Raw genomic sequence first — 18,904 nt, 5'->3', positions numbered from 1 at the left:
CCTAACGTTAAATTGAATCCGACTGCCTCAATTTATTCCATATTGCATGCATTCACCGCCTATAAATATATATACACTCGACTATCAGCTGTGAAGCTTAAACACACGAAGTCGCATTTAAGCTTTCCTCTATTGAGAAATCTAAAACACATACAACTGCATCTTACAAATTCTGAAATTATTCGAACATTCTTTTGCTCTAAATTTTTCGTACAACAATTCTAGAGTGAAAAACGCCTCTAAAGCAATACCTATTATTTAATGAAGCAATAGTACTCTCTTTTCCAAATTATCATTGAATAACGTGCTAGTCTTGATTATTACGTTACATTAAACTGTTTAGCTATACACAATTTTACATCACTCGTCATGCATGCATATCGCATATTACGTCAATTATTATTTTATTCCAATTATAAGAGCGATTATACATTCGCGCATTATGTGCGCATATTATCATCATTATTCACAAATTCTAACATTACTTGATCACTATCGTAGCTACTCGATACATTCGCTGTATCCATAGAACAATAACATGCAGTTAGTATTTCTCTCTCTCGATTGTTCTGTGCGCTCCGGAAGTTCAAGATACTCGCAGTACGTTGCATTTTTTGTAAATCTTCGGGACTTACGAGCTTGGCGAGTGCAGGGCCTGCGATCGACCGATCGGCCGCGGGTTTCGACGTTAAACCCGGCGTAACCGAGGTAGTAGCGGCGCTGCGTTTGCATACGGCGCGTCGCGATGCAAATCGGAGCGCGCAATGCGGACGCCGATGTACGTGTATACGCAGGACGACGAGCGGACGCGCGGGCGGGTTTCCCGTTGGCTGGAATGCAGTCGGGCATTGCGCAGCGCGGCCAAAGGTAATAATTGATATATAGCGATAGCATTGGCCGCTGACAGCCGCTAACCCGGCCGAATACGGATGACACTCGGTAATCCTCACTCTCATACCGGTTAGTGTCCACCTATATTCCGTGGCGTCCCATTTCCCATTCCCATGGCGTGTAAGCTCGGTTCCTCTCTCTCTCTTTCTATCTCTCTCTGTCAATTGCTCTCTCTATTATCTGTTATCTCTCTCACTCGCGCAACCCCTTTGCCGCGCCGAAGTACACCAGCGCGTTATTCTGGATGTGTGTCGCGCCGCAATCAGGGGTCCAGAGGGGTGGATGATTGTGCGGGGGTGAAAGAGAGGAGAGAGAGAGAGAGAGAGAGAGAGAGAGTTCGCAGAATTGGATGGAGAACGAAAAGAGACAGAGTGCTCCAGGGTGAAGGGGATGAGGGAAAACAGAGAGAGAGAGCAGCACTACACCGCCGGAGGCTGCAGCGACTGCCGTGCACCAGCCAGAGCGCCGCCACGGGGTGTGCGGTGCAACCATACTAATCCGCCGATGGATTTATGGTCTTAATCACCGGCGGATTATCTCGGACAGCCGCGCTCTGCTGCCACCGACCGAAACATACGCCTGCCTCTTTGCAGATAACTGTACCCAGCTTCGCGCGCGCTTGGCCTCTCTCTTCCACTCTCGCTCTCGCTTTCCGCTCCGTTCCTCTTTTGCTGTCTCTCTCTCTCTCCCTCTCTTTCTGTTTTCCTCTCCTATATGACGTTTCCGGATCTTTTATCCGGCACCAGGGATTTCCGTGACATTACACTGCGCCGAGAAAATGAGCTCCTCCCCCGTGAGTGCCACGTGTATGTGCGAGAGCTCGGGTGACGACGCAATCGCCGTGGTCCTAGTTTGCCTCAATGAGATCGTTCGCCTCTCATCTCGGCACGTGTGATAATTGAGCCCGCGACCGAGTATGAGGCAAAATCTGTAGCACGCCACCGGAATGCGAAACTCAGAGATACTTTCCGCGCCGGGTTAACGGCTTATTCCTCCCTCCGAGATCTCGCGGTTTCGCTCGTGCAGCGTGATAGCATCTCGCTAAGGGGATTCCCGGAAGATACTGACTTTCTCTCTTTCTGACTTTATCAAACGGAAGCCTCGAAAAATTTGAATGCGAATGTAGATCGCGTTCTCCGAGTTGCATCTACGTCATCACCTCAAAGGGTATTCAAACTCGTCTCACTTGTACTCCAAGAGATCGAAGATCATCCCGGGATGGACGTGTCCTTCGCCTTTCAAGTAAACGCGCGGAGGGTTTAAAATGAAGAATGTCCCCATAACGACGTTACAGTTTGCGAGCGAGCAGAGGCACCGACGGCGACGGTACCGCGACGGCCAGGGATCTGCAGCGTTTTGGTACATGGCGTATAGCACTGTGGCGGGAACACCGTACCACGCTGTGTGCGGTTCTATAAATCCACCGGGGCTTACCGGCGCAAAGCCTCCCCTGCGGCCTGCCCGCGGCACTCTCACCTCTTTCCCCGTGTGACCTCCTATCTGGCCGCTCTCCTCTGCAAATCCCCCCGTGCTCTCCTCCGTTCCGGTGCCTCGTCCACGCATTCGCCGTTCGCGCCTTTCGTCGTCTCGCGATCTCAAGAACGTTCGCCGGAATGGGTTCTTGAAGAGTGTCACTGGCCGCTCCGAGATCTCTCTCGGACTTGCGACGTCGTTTGTTCACGAATCAGTCGCCGTGAGCACCGAGGATTCATAAAGCACTTTCGGCTTTGCGAACTTTCGGATAGTCTAGTTTCCGCATTTCGAGTCGTGTCCCGAAAAGTATCTTCCTTTTACAGCTTCAGAAGTACTCTCAGAGAAATGTTATTCATTGTTCATTTCTATTCATTGTCATATTTTAATGCGTCATGATGATACGTGATTGTCTTGGATCGATAATTGCGTGAAATTTTCGATCTGATTATGAGTTTCATTATTAGTTTTATTTCGTAGATAGATGATTCTTCCTTTTAAATAATCAAATAGAAATTGAAAGAAACATTCTTGTCACGATTAGAAGTGTTTATCAATTAACGTTTAATAAGTCATTTACAACGTCCTGGTCCTCATCTCTCGTCTCTAAAAATCGTTCGCGGACTTCATTGATACAAGACACGGAGGTGCCAGCCACAGTCTACAGATTGTTGCCTTTGTAACCGATATCTCGACGCCTCAATGCGTCCATTGTGAGGTGTCTGTTACCGCTTTGTTCGTCACGGGCTCAAAATTTTTGGGCACCATTCCAATGTTGCTGTTACTTCTCGCCTCTCCAAGACTTCCTGAGAAGACAATCCTCGGGATCGCTAATGTTTCAGAAAGCGGAAACCCGACACGGGCATTCTATCGAATTAACGTTATTTGGTCAAACAAATTATTGAAAAGCATCGAATTTCAGTTATTTTTCATTAAATATACGTTTGTGTTTGTATACTTTCTTTAACAAACTTCAAGTTTTAAGACGAATTATTATATAAAAATCTAAAATTTTAGACAATTTCGTTTATAATAACTGTTCGCGTCATCTTTATATTTCATCTCGGGATCATTGAAATATTTGCGCAATGATTCTAGCGCTAAACATTCAATGTATCTTCGCAATGTAAATTGTGATACATTCTCTTACCCTGACTCGAGCTTCCGTGAGGTTCGTACAGCAAGCTATCTCCTCCCTGGTCGACATATCTGGATATCGGTTCCTCATAAATGTCATCTCCAAATTCTGAAGCTGATGCTGCGTAAAATGCGTCCTCTGTCGCCTCTGTCGTTTGTTCTTCTTCCCATCTTTGTCATCGGTATCGTTGACTCCGGGGGAAACGACACCGCCACCGGCACCCAATTCGTGTTTCACTTCTGGTGGTGTTCGTACACCTGCAAAGTGTTACGATATCATATCCTCGCCAAAATCATCAATAGTATGCCAAGTAGAGAACTGATCATAAATTAAAACTGCTATCTTTAATCGCACAAGCAATATTTAATCATGTATCTATTTGATACACGTGTTCAAATCTTGACAAAGAATCGTAATCAAAAAACCATTGGCAATTCCGACTTTCATTTCATTAGTTACCATTTTCTGTTGTATACTTTAAAAATAATGTTCTTTATCATATATTTAATAAATAAACTGCGATTGATTCGCGTTTATGCGGTTATCCCATGATGGAAATGTGACGGATTGCTCGCGCAAGAACCACGTGGGGGTGCCGACACTTCCGCTCACTGTTACAGCGGACAAAGAGATCGCGGCGAAGGTTTGTTGTTAACCGGGAACCTAAGACTCCGGGAGATATTTCAATTTGCGGGGATTTAGAACGCGGGTGAGAGTGTTCCGGCTAAGTGCCGAACAAACGTGCAAACAAACGTAAGCGACCTTTTCCGCGCCTCCACCTCTTCCCGCCACCCGTTCGCCGTCATCCACCATTCCGCGCGGACTCCGTGTAAACGCGAGTGAGGATGGCGTCCATCGAAACTCCTCTCTTCCCTCCGTGAACTAAATTTTGATTCGTGCAAATACGTCGCTCTCGTTACATTGTCTAATGTCGAGCTTTGAATCAAGAGCGATTGCGGATATACCAGACATCATGTACATTTTGAAACAATACATCAAAAGTATGAAACATCTACGATCAATAACAAAGCAATAAAATTAAGCAGTAACAGTATGAAAGTCGGTATAGAAACTTTTATGTCTCAATACCAAATAATATTAAAATAATCAAGATAACATTAGAAAATAAAACAATATTAGATGACATCATCGTACAAAAATTGTTGTAATTGTGTAATTTTTCCGTTCTATAATATCGCCATAATTTCAACACGAAAAAAGCGCAAGACAGTCACGGAACCCTTTTTATTCTCGCGTAATCGATACGTACCTTTTCGGATGTCCTGCCTGTGAGTGGTGTTTGTGCGGTTCCTTGGCTGAGCAGTGGAGTATCCACCGGAGGGTGTTGTGGGGGTTGCTCCCGGTGTGCTGGGATTGCTACCACCGGGGGTGTGGGCGCCGTGACCCGCGTCGAGCCTTGCGAGGCCCCCGTTAGTTTCGTCCCCGAAGTCGCTCTGCGCCCAGACTGCAAAACACATCACACCCTCTTGCAACGTCGTCTAGGCGCACAGTAATCCTTATTTATTCCCGGCCGAGACCGCGCTCGTTAATTGGGGGGACCGAGTTTCTTTTCGTTTCTTTTCGAGCGTTGCGCTCAGTCATCCTCGCACGATTTCGTGAACGTAACGAACAGTGCACTGCCGTTTCTGATTCGACCAAGACGAATGATCGAGACGATGATTATGGATAAATGCTAATTTATTATACAAACTGTCTCATTGTTGATACCGTTAAATTGATTAATAACTTCAAGTGATTCGATAAAAGGAGCAAATGTGGCGCTTTCTCAAATTATATACATATCTATTTTATATCTATTTAATATATCTATTTTTATTATTAACTTATAGACAATTAATTCTCTTTATCGTTTACTAGCTTTATCTCTGGTGACAATTTCGTGCTAGTGTCCCAGTAAGTTTATTGAACCCTTTGCGTACACTCACGCGCATGTAGTTTCCCGTAATAGTCATACACACAATTCGCACGAATGATGATGGATAAACGCGTGTTCCTTGCCCACCCAAATAAAAGTTACGTCCCGTCATGGCGAACCGCCCCTCAATCAACGACTATTTATCCGGCGACGTGGTAGACGTGGTAAAAAAGCGATGGAGAATCTGCCTCCAGATTGGTTCTCTTCTTTCTCTTTCCGCGGTTCGGGTCGTCGGTGTGTGCGAGCCTTCACGTACGAGCGATGTCACGCGGGGCGGGTTGAGAAGTTAATCGGCCCGGTCGTTTAGTTGCGCTCCGTTTAGTTATATTTGGTTTCCACGGGGGCGGCAAAGAGGAGGGACGCGGTTCACAATTAGTCGGCGCATAACTCGAGCTGATTTAGTGCCGCTGGGCCTGCCATGAACCACAAAGACGCGCGTGTCACTCTTCCACGACGCTTCGCCAAGTGTGCACCCAGTGCACACATGTGTTTCCCACTGATGTATGAATGTGTGTATGTATGTGTGTATGGAGCACAGACGGAACTCCTTTCTGCGATATTTCAACGACGGAGGCCTCGAACACGCTCAAACTGGAATTATCGAACTGGAATTAGTCAATTTTATTCGAAGGCGGAGATCGGTGTAATTTCACCGCGAGTATGATCGACAATCGCTGAGAACTGAAGAAACATTAATTTGAGAAAGAGAAGATTGAGTTTGAATTAATCTTCTCAGAGTCTTAGGAAAAGGGATCGAATTGTTGGTGCAGTGAAATCTATTATTTTCGATATCTAGATACGCAGAGAGATGTTCGTTTCAAGAAAGGGTGATTCCTGATTTGTTAGAGAAACTTTAACACTGTTGAAAAAATAATTTCGGGAATGGCATAATTATCTCTCTCATTACAGACGATTACAGAATTTTTATTAATCGTATGATAATTGCATAATCCTAATATTATGCAAGTTTTGACTAGCTCTCTCTCTCTCTCTTTCCTTCTGTCACATGGTAATTAAACGTAAATTTCAGTAATTTCGTTCGCGCCTATTTCAAGCGAAGTTATGACATCTCGGTGCACTTTATCACGGCGCCGTTTCGCGCGCGCGAACGTAAACGCGAGATTTTTTGGCAGCGGAAGACGTACCTGTCGGCGCACGCGATATTTCAAGGCGACGTGTGCGTGTGCGGCGTTAATTTACTCGCTCCACTCGCGAGTTGCATGGTCGTTCGCGCAGCGCAATCGAGGAAGTCGTCAGGCGGACGCGCGCCAAACGCTCGTCGTTGACGTTTGTCATCAAACGATTCAGCGAGCATTGTCGTTTGTATCTTTCCATTGGTCGAATTCACCGGGCGAAGACATTCGGCAAGAGCGCTTTTAGCGACTGTTTCGCGCGTCGACACGACTTTTCACATCACAATCGCGCGCAAGTGACATATTCCGGAAAACTGGCGGATTCTTCCCTGCCTCTGTCTCTTTCCCTTTCACTCCCAGGCCATCGCGTATTTATAGCTCGGCTATAAATTCGTAGGAGAGATACCGAAGGGGCACGTGGCGAAAATCATCGTGCTGCCGCGGAAAATTGATATTGACGAATATCGCGACTTCGCGTCGCGTAAATCAATCTCGCTCGGGTGAGCGCCGCGCGATCATCCACGCGGATTTTCGTGCGCTCCGCGCTGTGTATGTTTACACAATCATTACTGTTATTTATCGCTCGCGGCGACGGAGGATTGAAGAAGATTGAAGTTGGTGTAATTTCGGGAAATTTGGATCCTGGCGCTGTGGTAGATACGCGGAAGCGATCTCCGCGTTTATCCGTGACGATTAACGTAAAGTACATTTGTGATACGCTTCAAAATATTCAGAGGGACAAAGTGCTCTGTGTCGTCATAAATTATAATAATAATACTATATAGTACACGTCTCTTTAGCACACTTGAAGGAAACGATAACGTCTTATGTATCGCACGAACGTTGACATTTCGGGATGATTTAATTCATCGGTCAACGATTGAAACTTTTCCTTTCCGGTATTTGCTTGTCACCTCCGCACGAATAACCTGTGTTTGAAGCTCGAGCTGGCCGAAAATTATGTCGATTTCGATCCCCGCCTTGCCGGACGCGTTTCCTTGCGGGCACCGTATAAATACACGGCTCGCCAAGCGGAATTTGTGATTAATTCGCCGACCTGCGAAACGCACGTGCAGATGAGCAGCGACGACAAGCGGATTATGCAAGACACAAAGTCCGGCGCGATCTCGATCGGGAAGCGCAGCCGCGTGCCGTGGCACGCCGAAATCGCGCCGCGGAAATGTCTGACTCGGTAATCTCACAATCAAAATTTATTCCCCAAATTGCGCGCGATGCAATGGAACGCGGTAACTCCCCTCTGCACCCCCTAAAAAAGAAAAAGAAGAAGAAAAGAAAAAAACTATCAGATGGAATGCCTTTGATATCGGCGTGTAAATAGGTGCTGCGAGGCCGCGATCTCGTAATCTCCGGTGTGCAAACAGATCGGTTACTTAAATGGCCGCCCGGCGGCCGCGGAACACGTGTAAAAGTGTTTCCCTACGAGTGGGCATACCGAGATAAACCTCGTGAAACACGACGAGCGGTCTGTTTGCCAAGGCTGCTCGCCGCCGCAGGACGAGCACGCCGAAATGCCGCCGCCTTATCGCCGAGTCCTTTCCCCGCAAATAGGCAAACAGTAATTCCGAAACTATTCGAAGGTGCAAGGCGGATTATCTTGTTATTGGCGATAACAATGATGTGCAGTTCCCAGGGAGAATTACAAATACTTAGTGAATTGGAACGTGTTCATCCGTCTTTTTTAATCGCGCGACTTTCCGCGATTCCTGAATCGCAATTGCCGGATCCTCGTTTTTTTGGCGCGCTGCGAAAGTATTTAAATGTTAAACCGAGGGATACTCGGCTTCCTCGTTCCGATAAAGATAACGTGCACCAGCGGAGTCTCCCGCACGTGGCCGCTTGTATATTATTTCAAGATTAGAGTTAATCGCATAATCTACACCGTGATCTGACTAGCACTACTCTCGAGCGACCTACTCACCGAGTGAAATTTATAGACCGCCACTCTTCTCACGCTTCGATGTGCATCGCAAACGTGTGCACACGCGTCGAACTTTGGGCCGTCAAGTTCCTCCCACTTTTTCGCGAGCACGCTTTTTTCTTTTTTCTTGTAATTATAATAGAATCATGCGATTATTCGTTATTATGAGATGTGCAACTGAATTTACGCATGCAATTGGAATTCGAATTGACAGTTTGAGTACTTGACAGGCAAAATTCGATACGCTTTCGAAGATAGTGACAGACAAGGCGAGCGAAATATGTTGCGACAATATTACTATATTTTTCCGTACATCCGAGCACCGAATTATCGGTTTTTTGACAGTTCTCAAGTTTCAGACTTAAATCGGGCTCGATCGAGCGCCGAATGGCAGAATTCAATGTCGCGACGTGCATTTCGTGAACGTTTCCTGCACGCTTCTGATAAGAGACGAGCGCGAGGGAGGGACGTAGCGCAATGATTTTCCAGAGTGTCGCTCGTGTGGATACACTTTCGTGGTGTCTAACGCGCGCGCCACGTTCCCACGAGATCCCCCGCGGAGTTCCCGGAGGCTTAAGATGTCGTATCGTTTGACGGCTGTGTGCTTGTCCGCCGGTGGCCACCGTGGATCCGTGGCACCCGAGTTGCCGGCGAGTAACAGGGAAAAAGAGAGAGAAAGAGGATGAGAGAAGCCCGAGAGGGCGGAATGTGGTTCCGACACTCTCCACCCCGTGCTGTCAAACTCGTTCGACGGCCCCGATCCTATTCGCGCTGCAGCATCCCGTTACTCGAAGAGAGAGAGCACAAAAGAGATCATATATTGATCCCATACGACCCAAAAACGTCGAAACAATATGGACTTTTCTTCTAGTGGACGCAGGCATGAACGGACTCGCTTCGTATGCCTTGGACGATAACGTCTATCAACGATACCTTGCGAATTTCCAGGCGGAATGGAATCGAGGGCTCGACTGATCGACGCTGCATGGAACAAACGCGAACTTGAAATTGGACGTTGGGGTAAGGTTACGCGCTATCCGCACGACGGTGACCAGAAGGGCGCACCCTCGATTCCGACGTTTTCGTGAAACGAGAGAGAAGAAAGGCGCGCCTAGGCGCTTCGACGGATCCCTTCACACCGAGGGAAATACATAGTGTCGCATTACGTTGGTTCGCACGTGTTTTCACGCAGTAGACGACAAGTCGAAATTCGGTCCACGAGGAAAAGGAGGAGGAAGAGAAATAGGAGGGTGGAGAGGAATCGCAGCGCACAGACGGTCGACCGGACGGAATAAAGAAAGACGAGTTGGAACGACAAAAAGGAGCGACGGCGGTGAGGAAGAGGGACGATAACTAGAGGGACGACGAGACAGGTTGTAACTCACAAATTTATTACTTTTCCCCGTGCTTCGAGTTATTTTATGCCAAAGACAAACCGGTGCTCCGCGAGCGAGCGAGCGAGGGGAACACGACGACGGGAACGAATATCTCAGCTGCCTCGTCGCGCTCAGCGTTTTTACGCGCGCGGGATATATTAGTGGACCGCTAATCCGCACGGATTTTACGGAGCGGCTGTGCATGCGAGAGCGTCGTCGCCGTCGTCGTCGTTGTCGACGACGACTAAACGGCGAAACCGCGTGCACAACGTTTTCATCCCATCCCATTTAGCCCCATCGGTTCTTTCGTCCGGATCCCATGACCTCGGCCATGCCCGAGTTTGCGCTCCGACCAAGTCGACGTACGCCCTTTCGTCGATATCGCGATGTTACAGTGAACCCTCTGTCGTCGCGCTATCGAGAACCACTATGCACAATCGGAATGTATCAGGATTCGCGTAAAACTGACTGTAGATGCGCTTTTTCCATGGAATAATAGTTAATGCGAAAGAGTTACATGATATTACGAGATTTACTGCAATGTGAGGATAAATTATTCTTGAGTTGATTTTCTCATTTTTATATACTATAATTGTATAATTTTACATTTTATGTAAAAATCAGGAAAATTGATGGTTTTTTAATTTCTACCTTAAGTTTCGACGTAACCAAAATAATATACACAACTCTCCTCCGTAACGTGTTATTAATATTTAAGAAACTGAAAATGCAACTCGGGTATTCCACAATAATTCGATGTGCGGCCGACGTAATTGAAAATTAATGTTTGTTCGCAGCGCGAGTAAATAATGTATCCGCGTTAATTTTTCGATATACGCGCGGGCATAATCCGGACCGCGATGACTGTACACCGACGTTAAGCCGTGGAAACTATAAAAGCCGCGGATTATGATTTAGGCCACTGTTAGTCCGATCTCCGATACAAAATTAACAGCGCGCTGTTATTTCGACGCCGCTCTCATCACCCACAAGTTTTGCTCGCGCGCAACAATAAAGCTCGCATCAATATACGTGGCGTCGATCAAGAGATATTTGGCGAATTGACGTTCTGCTATTAATTTATTGCCGTAATCGCGGCGATATCTCGATCGCGTTAATTCGTGAAAAATGATTTATATTCCTCGTGGCGTCTATAGCGTTTATTTGGATGACAATTTTTATATTATACATATATATGAAGAACTGTAGAACAGGCTGAATATTATAAATAGTACTCAGATGTTAACAGGTTGTTGATACCAACATACGTTTATAGTTTATACGTTTATAGTTAGATCTACATTTTTATAACCTTTTACAAATATTGATACAATGTGTTGCATTCTCCATAAATATTCGTGCACTTATAAATTCCGCGTAACGCGCGGATAATAGGCCAAGAAAAGTGTTTCTACACGACGATGACGTTGTTAATACGATTTTCAAAGACTTGATCAGTTTACGCTCGGCGGCGTCACTGATGGCCAATGAGAAGGTAATACGCGGGTATGAATAAATGACACGTGGCGCAAAAATTGTGGGTGTTTAGTGGACCATGGCGCGCCGTAACTCGACGACAAAGGGGGTTACAAAAGGGGGTCGGCGAAATATACGTATCACGCAGCTGCGAGGCGCTTGAAAAGTCACACGAATCGCTCTATCGTCGGAATTCTCTTACGCTCTCGCACTTGCATCTCGAATCCGTCAACATTGCATAAAAGTCTGACACTTTAATTAAGCAAAAAGTAATAAGCAACAATATTTCGTATCGCATTAACCCCATATTTATTCCTTTCATCAATCTGCCCTCCGCGCTTGCATTTCATGAAACAAGACGCGAGTCTTTCCTCCGACGGACGCACGTTTTCCTGAATCGGTGCTTTCCGGAGAAAACCAAAATGTGTCACGTATCGGGAAGGACGGCGTTTCTCGGATGACGGACGAGCGCAGCCGTGAGTCCAATAATTACTAAAGCGTACGGCTCCCCGTAAGAGAGAAGGCACATCGGGGTTACGTCAGGGTTGAGGTACGACGGCATGGTGAGAGCACCTGCGGGCCCGGCAATCTCCTCGGAAGCGAGAGAGAAAGAAAGAGAGGAGAGAAAGAGAGGATCTTAGTCCGCCCCGCAGGGTCTACGCCCCTAATCTCCTAATCCTTGGCTTCCTTAGGAAGTCGTTTATTAGTCAACCACAACCGGGCGCTACGCGTCAGCCGTGAGCAAAGTATTTTGTGTCCGGAGTCTTAAAATCGCTCCGCCTATAAATACGTAAAGACACTCGTGCGGTGCGTCACGTCGATGCTCGTTAAAAGCGATCTATTGTTGGAGAACGGAGATCAGGAGTGCAACCGAGGATTGTTGCAGTCGTTCTGATCCTCTCGTCTTTCTGACATGCGATTCTGATATTAGCTGGAGTCGAAATTCACCTTCGCAACTCCTGACGATCTCGGCAACTTGTGGCGTGTCTGAAATCGCGTAATTGTTACTACACAGTTTGTAGTAGATTATCTTAGAGTGTTTTGTTCTATGCGGGAGATCAATTTCTCTTCTCGTGATAGGGAGAAGGCCTCATGTCCGATTAGTTTGTTTGCCTGACACGGAAACGTCGGCAGTTCCATGGATAGGATTCGTTATCTGGCTGTCTCGCAATTCGTTTAGCTTCGTCCCGACGCGCGACGTGACGGAGGCACATGGAACCGATGGGTAACACGAGAACGAGTGTCCGCTTCGTACCTCAAGGGGCGTGACCGAGGGTGTTTCGGAAAAATCTGGCGATAGGTTCCGCGAGCACAGACTGCCTGGCGCTCCCCGGGAACTCGAGGATTAGAATCCGAGAGGCACTCGTGGATATGGATATATTTCGTTGCGGCGAGAAATTATGCAGCCGGCGTGAGACATGGTTTCCCATACAAGATTCTAAAGAATCGACTCGTGTCGGCTTTCCTCGACCGATCATCCGAGTTCCTTAACAACCCTGATTTATTTACACTCGCGATCGAGTGGAGACATAAATAAGGCAGCACGTATAAAATATTTCTGACGCGAAGTAATGAACATGGAAAAATGAATGAATGAATAAAATATATACATATACATATTTCTTGGTTAGAAACGACATTGTAAAAATAATTTCGATTCACCAACATGGTCGTAAGACATAGCACCAGCACCTGCTTTGACAATCGTGTACGTTTGTCACACAGTTTGGTCACCGGCCGATCTCTCGGTCTGTTCTCACACATCGGCACGCACAGGAATCTAGTTGGTCGAAACAACCCTCGGGAATGAGCCTACCCCGACGGCTGGAACCCACTGAGTACACAGAACCTCGTTGTTGAGGTAGACAGGGACCTGCCTTGCCGCAGCAGCTGAGATAATGGGAAGGAAATCAGTTCATTTCTATGTTGATCCCACCGGTTCGATCCCCGGCGCTTAAAGGATCGTCACGATTGGCTGGCTGATCGAGAAAATCGAACCGGAACGTCAGCGCGGCTTGTCGAACCGCCCGCTCGCCGGTGTTGAACGATTCAAAAAGGAGCAATCGTGCGCGAAAATGTATCCGTTAATTATCCCGGAACAATTCTGAAATATAATCGCGACGTCGCTACTAATAAAACTTTGCTGCCTTTGTCACTTAAATTTCCCTAGACAGAGATCGAGGAAACGCCGTTTTGAGAAACATTTTGCCCGTCGCGCGGGTGTTTTGTCTCATTCGGGAATTCGAAGTTTCATCCGAGATTGTTGCACGGCAAAGTTTATGTCCCGCATGCAGAAATCCCGATCCGCGGTCCAATTTCGCGTGTAAACGCCTATAAGTTTGCGGCGCGAGGAGACTTTTGCGGGTTCACGTTCCCCGGGGAGGCCGGAGGCTAGCCGAGCAATTTGTCAACACCATTAGCCCGACGGAGGGAAGAACGGAAGGGGGCACCAAGGGGTTGACTTTGGCGCATCTGCTAGCCCGATCGCCGAAGGCCGCGTGATAATAAAGGGGTAGTTAATGACTAACGGTGGCCGCGCAGATCGGAGCAGACCGTATGCCGCTCTATTGGCAAAATATTGGGCCCCACTGTCGAAGGGGTAACGGATTTTCTCTGCGACGATTCCTCCTGTCGAATTTTCGTTCGCAATCTCGACCCGATCGGTGGCCGACCACTGTTTCCGCGTCATCGTTTTCATTAGGGGAGAGCGCGTTGCTTTTATCGCGGTCGGCGTTGGCGTTAATTCCTATCGACGCGTCGATATTAATAGAGCCCGCGTAATCCCGCCGCGATATTAATGACAATAATATGTGGAGTAGAGCGTTCCCGATAGAAATTTTAATTCGCCCGCGACCGCCCCGAATTCGTCAATGTCGTACCTGTTGACCCGATCGGGCGTGACGACAAACAACGCACGGCTCGAAAATAAGCCAGCTCGTGCAACGACAGGGAAACGATTATGCATGAAAAACTATAATAATCCACGATCTCCGATCATCCAACCGCGGTTTCGTTTCTCGAAAAGACTCGCCGAGAGACGATCGAACCAATGCGGATGCGGCGTGATTCCCCGACGTGAGAGTCGCGCTAATTTACATGTGCGGATCGATGTACGATCACGTTTTACCGTTTCGTCGTAACCGGGACCAAGCGACCGAGGAAATCCGGTGCATTCGCGGGAAGAATAGAGTAGTCTCGCGTAAAAGTAGCCGCGATCCGGGGTAGCGGAAACTCGCCGGCGCCGGCGGGTCTAGGACTGAAACTGAAACGGGGATAGGATAGGTGGAGGAGGATGCCATTGGAATAAGATCGGGTTTAGCCGCAGTGTCGGGTTCGAGCCCCGGATAAGTCTGCCTTATCCCGATAAGCCGGTGAGTTAATGAATCACAAAACAGGTGGTGGCGGCGCTGCCACTACGGGGAAGATCGTCTTCGTCGTCCTCGATGATCGCCGTACGTGCGACTGAATTCGTTCGACCGTCGAATCACTCCGCTTTACGACGAACATCGCAGCCGTTACGAGGCTCGACTTCGATGTTCGTCCAGGCGAGCGTTCTCCACGTCCTCGATCTAACAAGCGAAGAACATAAGCGTTTCCGCGCGGAAATTTCGTATGATCGTATGAGCGAAGCTTATTCGTCTTCCCGAGATTCTTGAAAGTTGTAAAAAAGAAAGTGAGATATGAAGAAATCTCTCTCTTGACATGAAGTGACAGATTCGGCAACGAAAGAACGGAATGAAAGAATTCCGTACATTTATGCCGAACCTAGAAAAATTAAACAATTATGTACTCAATGGCGAGTTATCCTGCAATCATTTACGTGACAGGAATGCAGGGGCAGAGCGTCCCGCAGAGAAACGCGAGTTTTTAACTTTTCGACGACGACGCGCGATCACTTTAACACCCAATGAGCCCAAAGTTTTATCTGGTACCTGGTTGGTATCGCGGCGGAACAACAGAATGGTAGCGGTGCTTATCGAAGTTATTCGTACCAAAATTTTATCTGCCACTTGACGAGAATCAACACCGTTTCATCAGACGGTAATCTCCTCTGCCCATTGCATTGAAAGAAAAAAAAAAACTGTTTAATAATTCATCTCAGTAGACAACGAGTTTCTCAAATTGCTAATTTTTATCCCGCCGAACGATTACTTGTCGGATCATCATCGCACAAAGACCGTCATTTGAGAAACGTGTGGCGCGTGACGTGATAGACGATAATTCGGACAGTGAATCACGACAGAAATATCGTTCGCACGATATTTCCTCTTGCGGGAGTGGAAATGTTTGCAGCGAGCGCATCTGAATTACCTTTCGCCCGATAAGAGTGCGCGCAACGAGCGGGATACGTAATATATTAAATTTTGCTCCCCCTCTTATCAAGGTTTATCGGCGACGAGGTGGTATGTAATTGAATATTTCAGATCGCGACTCATCGGAGCTGAATCACGCCGCGTATCCCGCTCCCATCGTCGAATCGTTTGATTTCGGGTGGCGCGATTGTTTGCGCGCATCGCGCGTATTTATTTGTTGCACATATGCAGCGTTTGTCGCAAATAAAGGAGGCTTTCGCGCTTTTGTGCAGCGTCACAGTCGTATCAGTCTTGTTTTGCAGAACGCGTCCGCGTCCGTGAAACGTCCGCGATACGCGATTTTCGGCGGTGATGCAGGAGATAATAGCCGAGTATAGCGCGGCCGCTCGCGCCGCGGCTGCAAAGTCGGGAAAACGTTGTCGGATACTTATCGCGCGGACAAATGAGGCTCGATAGTATCGCCGACAACGGAATCCAAACGTTAACGACAAGCAAGCTACAAGCGATTACATCGCGATAACGCGTGCGGCGACGATGGAAAAAAGCAAATCGCGTATCATGTCGGGATCGATACACAAAGGAACACACCGATTGTAATTATCGAGCTCATTCGCGCGAAGCCACTTTACCGTGACATTATCGCGCGCTCACCTAATCCCTTCATCACTCAGATCTCGGGCTACGCGATCCGATAGTTGGTCGCATCTCCAGTGCACTTTGTGTAGCGATCTTCCGGTCAATTACATCCAATTAAGATTCAATCTCAATACATTTGTATCGGTAGATTTATATTACGTATTATATTACTCTGCGCTGAACGACGAATTACTAAATCCGGCGCTATCGTCGTGTACATAAAAGTAGATGAGAAATAATTCTGAACGGAAATAATTGATACCATTTCTCTGCACGTCTGAGCAGGAACAAATGTAATTTTGATTAAAGAAATTAATATTTATATAAATTAATATCGCCGATTTAGTAACTATTATATATAAATGATTTCTGAGCACTTTGTGCATAAAACTAGATCACTCTAATAATTTCTCTACGAGAAAGCAGTACCAACTACAATCGCTTATATACATATATGTACAAAATATTACAAATTACAACTTATTCGATCGCATCATCGATCTCATAATCATTTCTCAATTTATATCATAAATGAAGATGAGACCTGATAATTTCAACGCTGGAAAATGCACGGTATCCGCAATCCTACATTTCTTACAAAGACGCCGTGTTTATTCACGAGATCAACTAGATGACACATAGTTGGCGATCGGTAGCAACCATAAAATTCACGATCTTAGGACTACTCGCCGAGGAGGCCCGCCGTCTCTAGTATTGTGAACGACTCACCACGTTTAAGCTTCTCGAGCGGCTCGTGGTGCAGCTGGTGACTGGAATTGTGTAGCATCGAGGTGTCGTGATGCGAGTTGCCGTGCAGATCGTGATGGTGCATCGCGCCCTGCAGGTGATCGCCATGCAGGCCGGCCATCGAGGCGGTCGCCGCGACCGCGTGCTGATGATGCTGCACGGAGAGGCCACTCGTAGGCCCGATCACGAGATCCTGAAGGCACAGATCCGCGCCACCGCCACCGCCGCCGCCGCCGCCGCCTCCACCGCCGCCGCCGCCCCCGGCGAGTTCGAGGCTCCCCCCGGCCCCGCCGCCCCGCTCCATGCTGTAGAAGGTTAACGTCGTGTTGACTGTTCCTTACGACTCGGTGACACGATCAACCTGGCCCGCGAGAGGCCGCGAATCAGCGCGATCAAACGCCGGTCTGCCCGCCGGTGTCCACCAGCCTACGAACACATTCGCGTGTCCCCGACGGATCACAGATTGGCGAACGAACGAGGTATCGTCGGCGAGGATCCTCACGTGTCTCCTAGAGGCGATGCCTGATCGAGCACATGAAGCAGTTTGTTTCCGTCGAAGAGAGGTTGAATATTCACAAGGGTCTGGACGGTCCGGACTCCGTCAGAGTGCCCGTCGCACGAGAATCCGACGCGTAGCGGTTGTCAGTGGCGAATCGATGGATTGCCTCGACATAGGTTCGCGTTTAGGAAAACCTCACGTCCGCGATTCGTTTTTCAGAAAGATGACTGGAAAGGTTCACAGCGTTAGTCCACCGTGCCGTCGGTACTCTGCTCACGCCTCTTTGATCTTCTTAGAGTTGGCGACGGGGTGCGCACGTACACGATATTTCGCACCGTCGGCACCTAGAAAAAGTTGAATCTACGGGAATCCAAATGTGGACGGACTCGTCGCAGATTCACAAAAAGCGGCGTGGAGGAACTCACGGATGCCTGATAAATCTGATAAACCGTCGAGTTCAACGTCGCCGTGTTACGTAAGGAAAAGAGACGACGGAGAACGGGACTGTGAAACCGGCTGCGTTAAGTGGGTTAAACTAGCAGCACTATCATCCTTGCGAGTGATCTTCCACCTCACTGAAGGTCTTCGTCTCTCTTGATCTCTCTCACCGTGCTCCTCCCTTTTTCTCTCGTTTCGTTGGAGACTGTTGTCGGAAACATTCGCGATCTTCGCGCTGTAACACGCCTTCCCACGCGAAGACGCGCGTGGAGCAGTTCAGACTCGGAGCAAGTCTCGCGATTGGGAATCGCCACCTCGAGTTGACAGATTGACAGGTGATGCGCAATCAAGTTGCCATGCGGTATCCTCAGTGCTACGCACTGGGCACCAACTGTCTTCAAGCGAGACGTTCACCGTGAACCATCGGTTCTCTAGTCACTGATCGGAGCCGACAGTTCCACGCGAGCGGCGGATAAGCGCGATACCTTCGCGACACTGCGACTTATACTGTCACCACTTCCGTATCCCGATATTTCGTCCTGTTCTCTCACCACCGCGCGTGGATCTACGCGTGATTTGGTGCGAGGACGACGGCGCCTCCAATCCGCGGCCGTCGTTGGCCGCGTCAGTCAACGACAACGATGATGGTGATGATCACGCGGCACTCAACACTACTTGACCTTTGACACAATCTTGCACGCCGGTCGCCGGTAAACCGCGACGGAGCGAGACACGGCGTTCGTAGGAAAATACAAGGAGGCGGCGGCGGTGGTGCCGGTCGCACAGCGGTGTGTCCCGATTTTCCCGCCGGCGGATGGAAGTATCTACGTCGCGGCGTAGTGGCTACCGCCGCGTAAGTCGGTTGGTAGGTGGGTCCGCCAGGCTTAGCCGGTTGAGCCTTTCGGACTGCCT

The 18,904-nt window shown here is 48.1% G+C and overlaps 1 protein-coding gene across 1 annotated transcript in view; it reads right to left on the bottom strand.

Annotated features, from left to right (window-relative positions):
- LOC105287600 (pituitary homeobox x) overlaps window positions 1-17,359 on the bottom strand; it is a 28,610-nt gene extending 11,251 nt beyond the window's left edge. Inside the window, exons 1-3 of the mRNA XM_026969663.1 lie at window positions 17,041-17,359; window positions 4,770-4,964; window positions 3,512-3,738 (exon numbers count right to left, since the gene is read on the bottom strand). Coding sequence (XP_026825464.1) covers window positions 3,512-3,738; window positions 4,770-4,964; window positions 17,041-17,359 — 741 coding nt within the window. The remainder of the gene's footprint in view (window positions 1-3,511; window positions 3,739-4,769; window positions 4,965-17,040) is intronic.
- Between the last annotated feature and the right edge of the window lie 1,545 nt (window positions 17,360-18,904).

This window comes from Ooceraea biroi, chromosome 5 (genome assembly GCF_003672135.1).
Source record: "Ooceraea biroi isolate clonal line C1 chromosome 5, Obir_v5.4, whole genome shotgun sequence".
In the NCBI taxonomy this organism is placed as follows: domain Eukaryota; kingdom Metazoa; phylum Arthropoda; class Insecta; order Hymenoptera; family Formicidae; genus Ooceraea; species Ooceraea biroi.
This window is presented reverse-complemented; position numbering and strand designations above follow the sequence as displayed.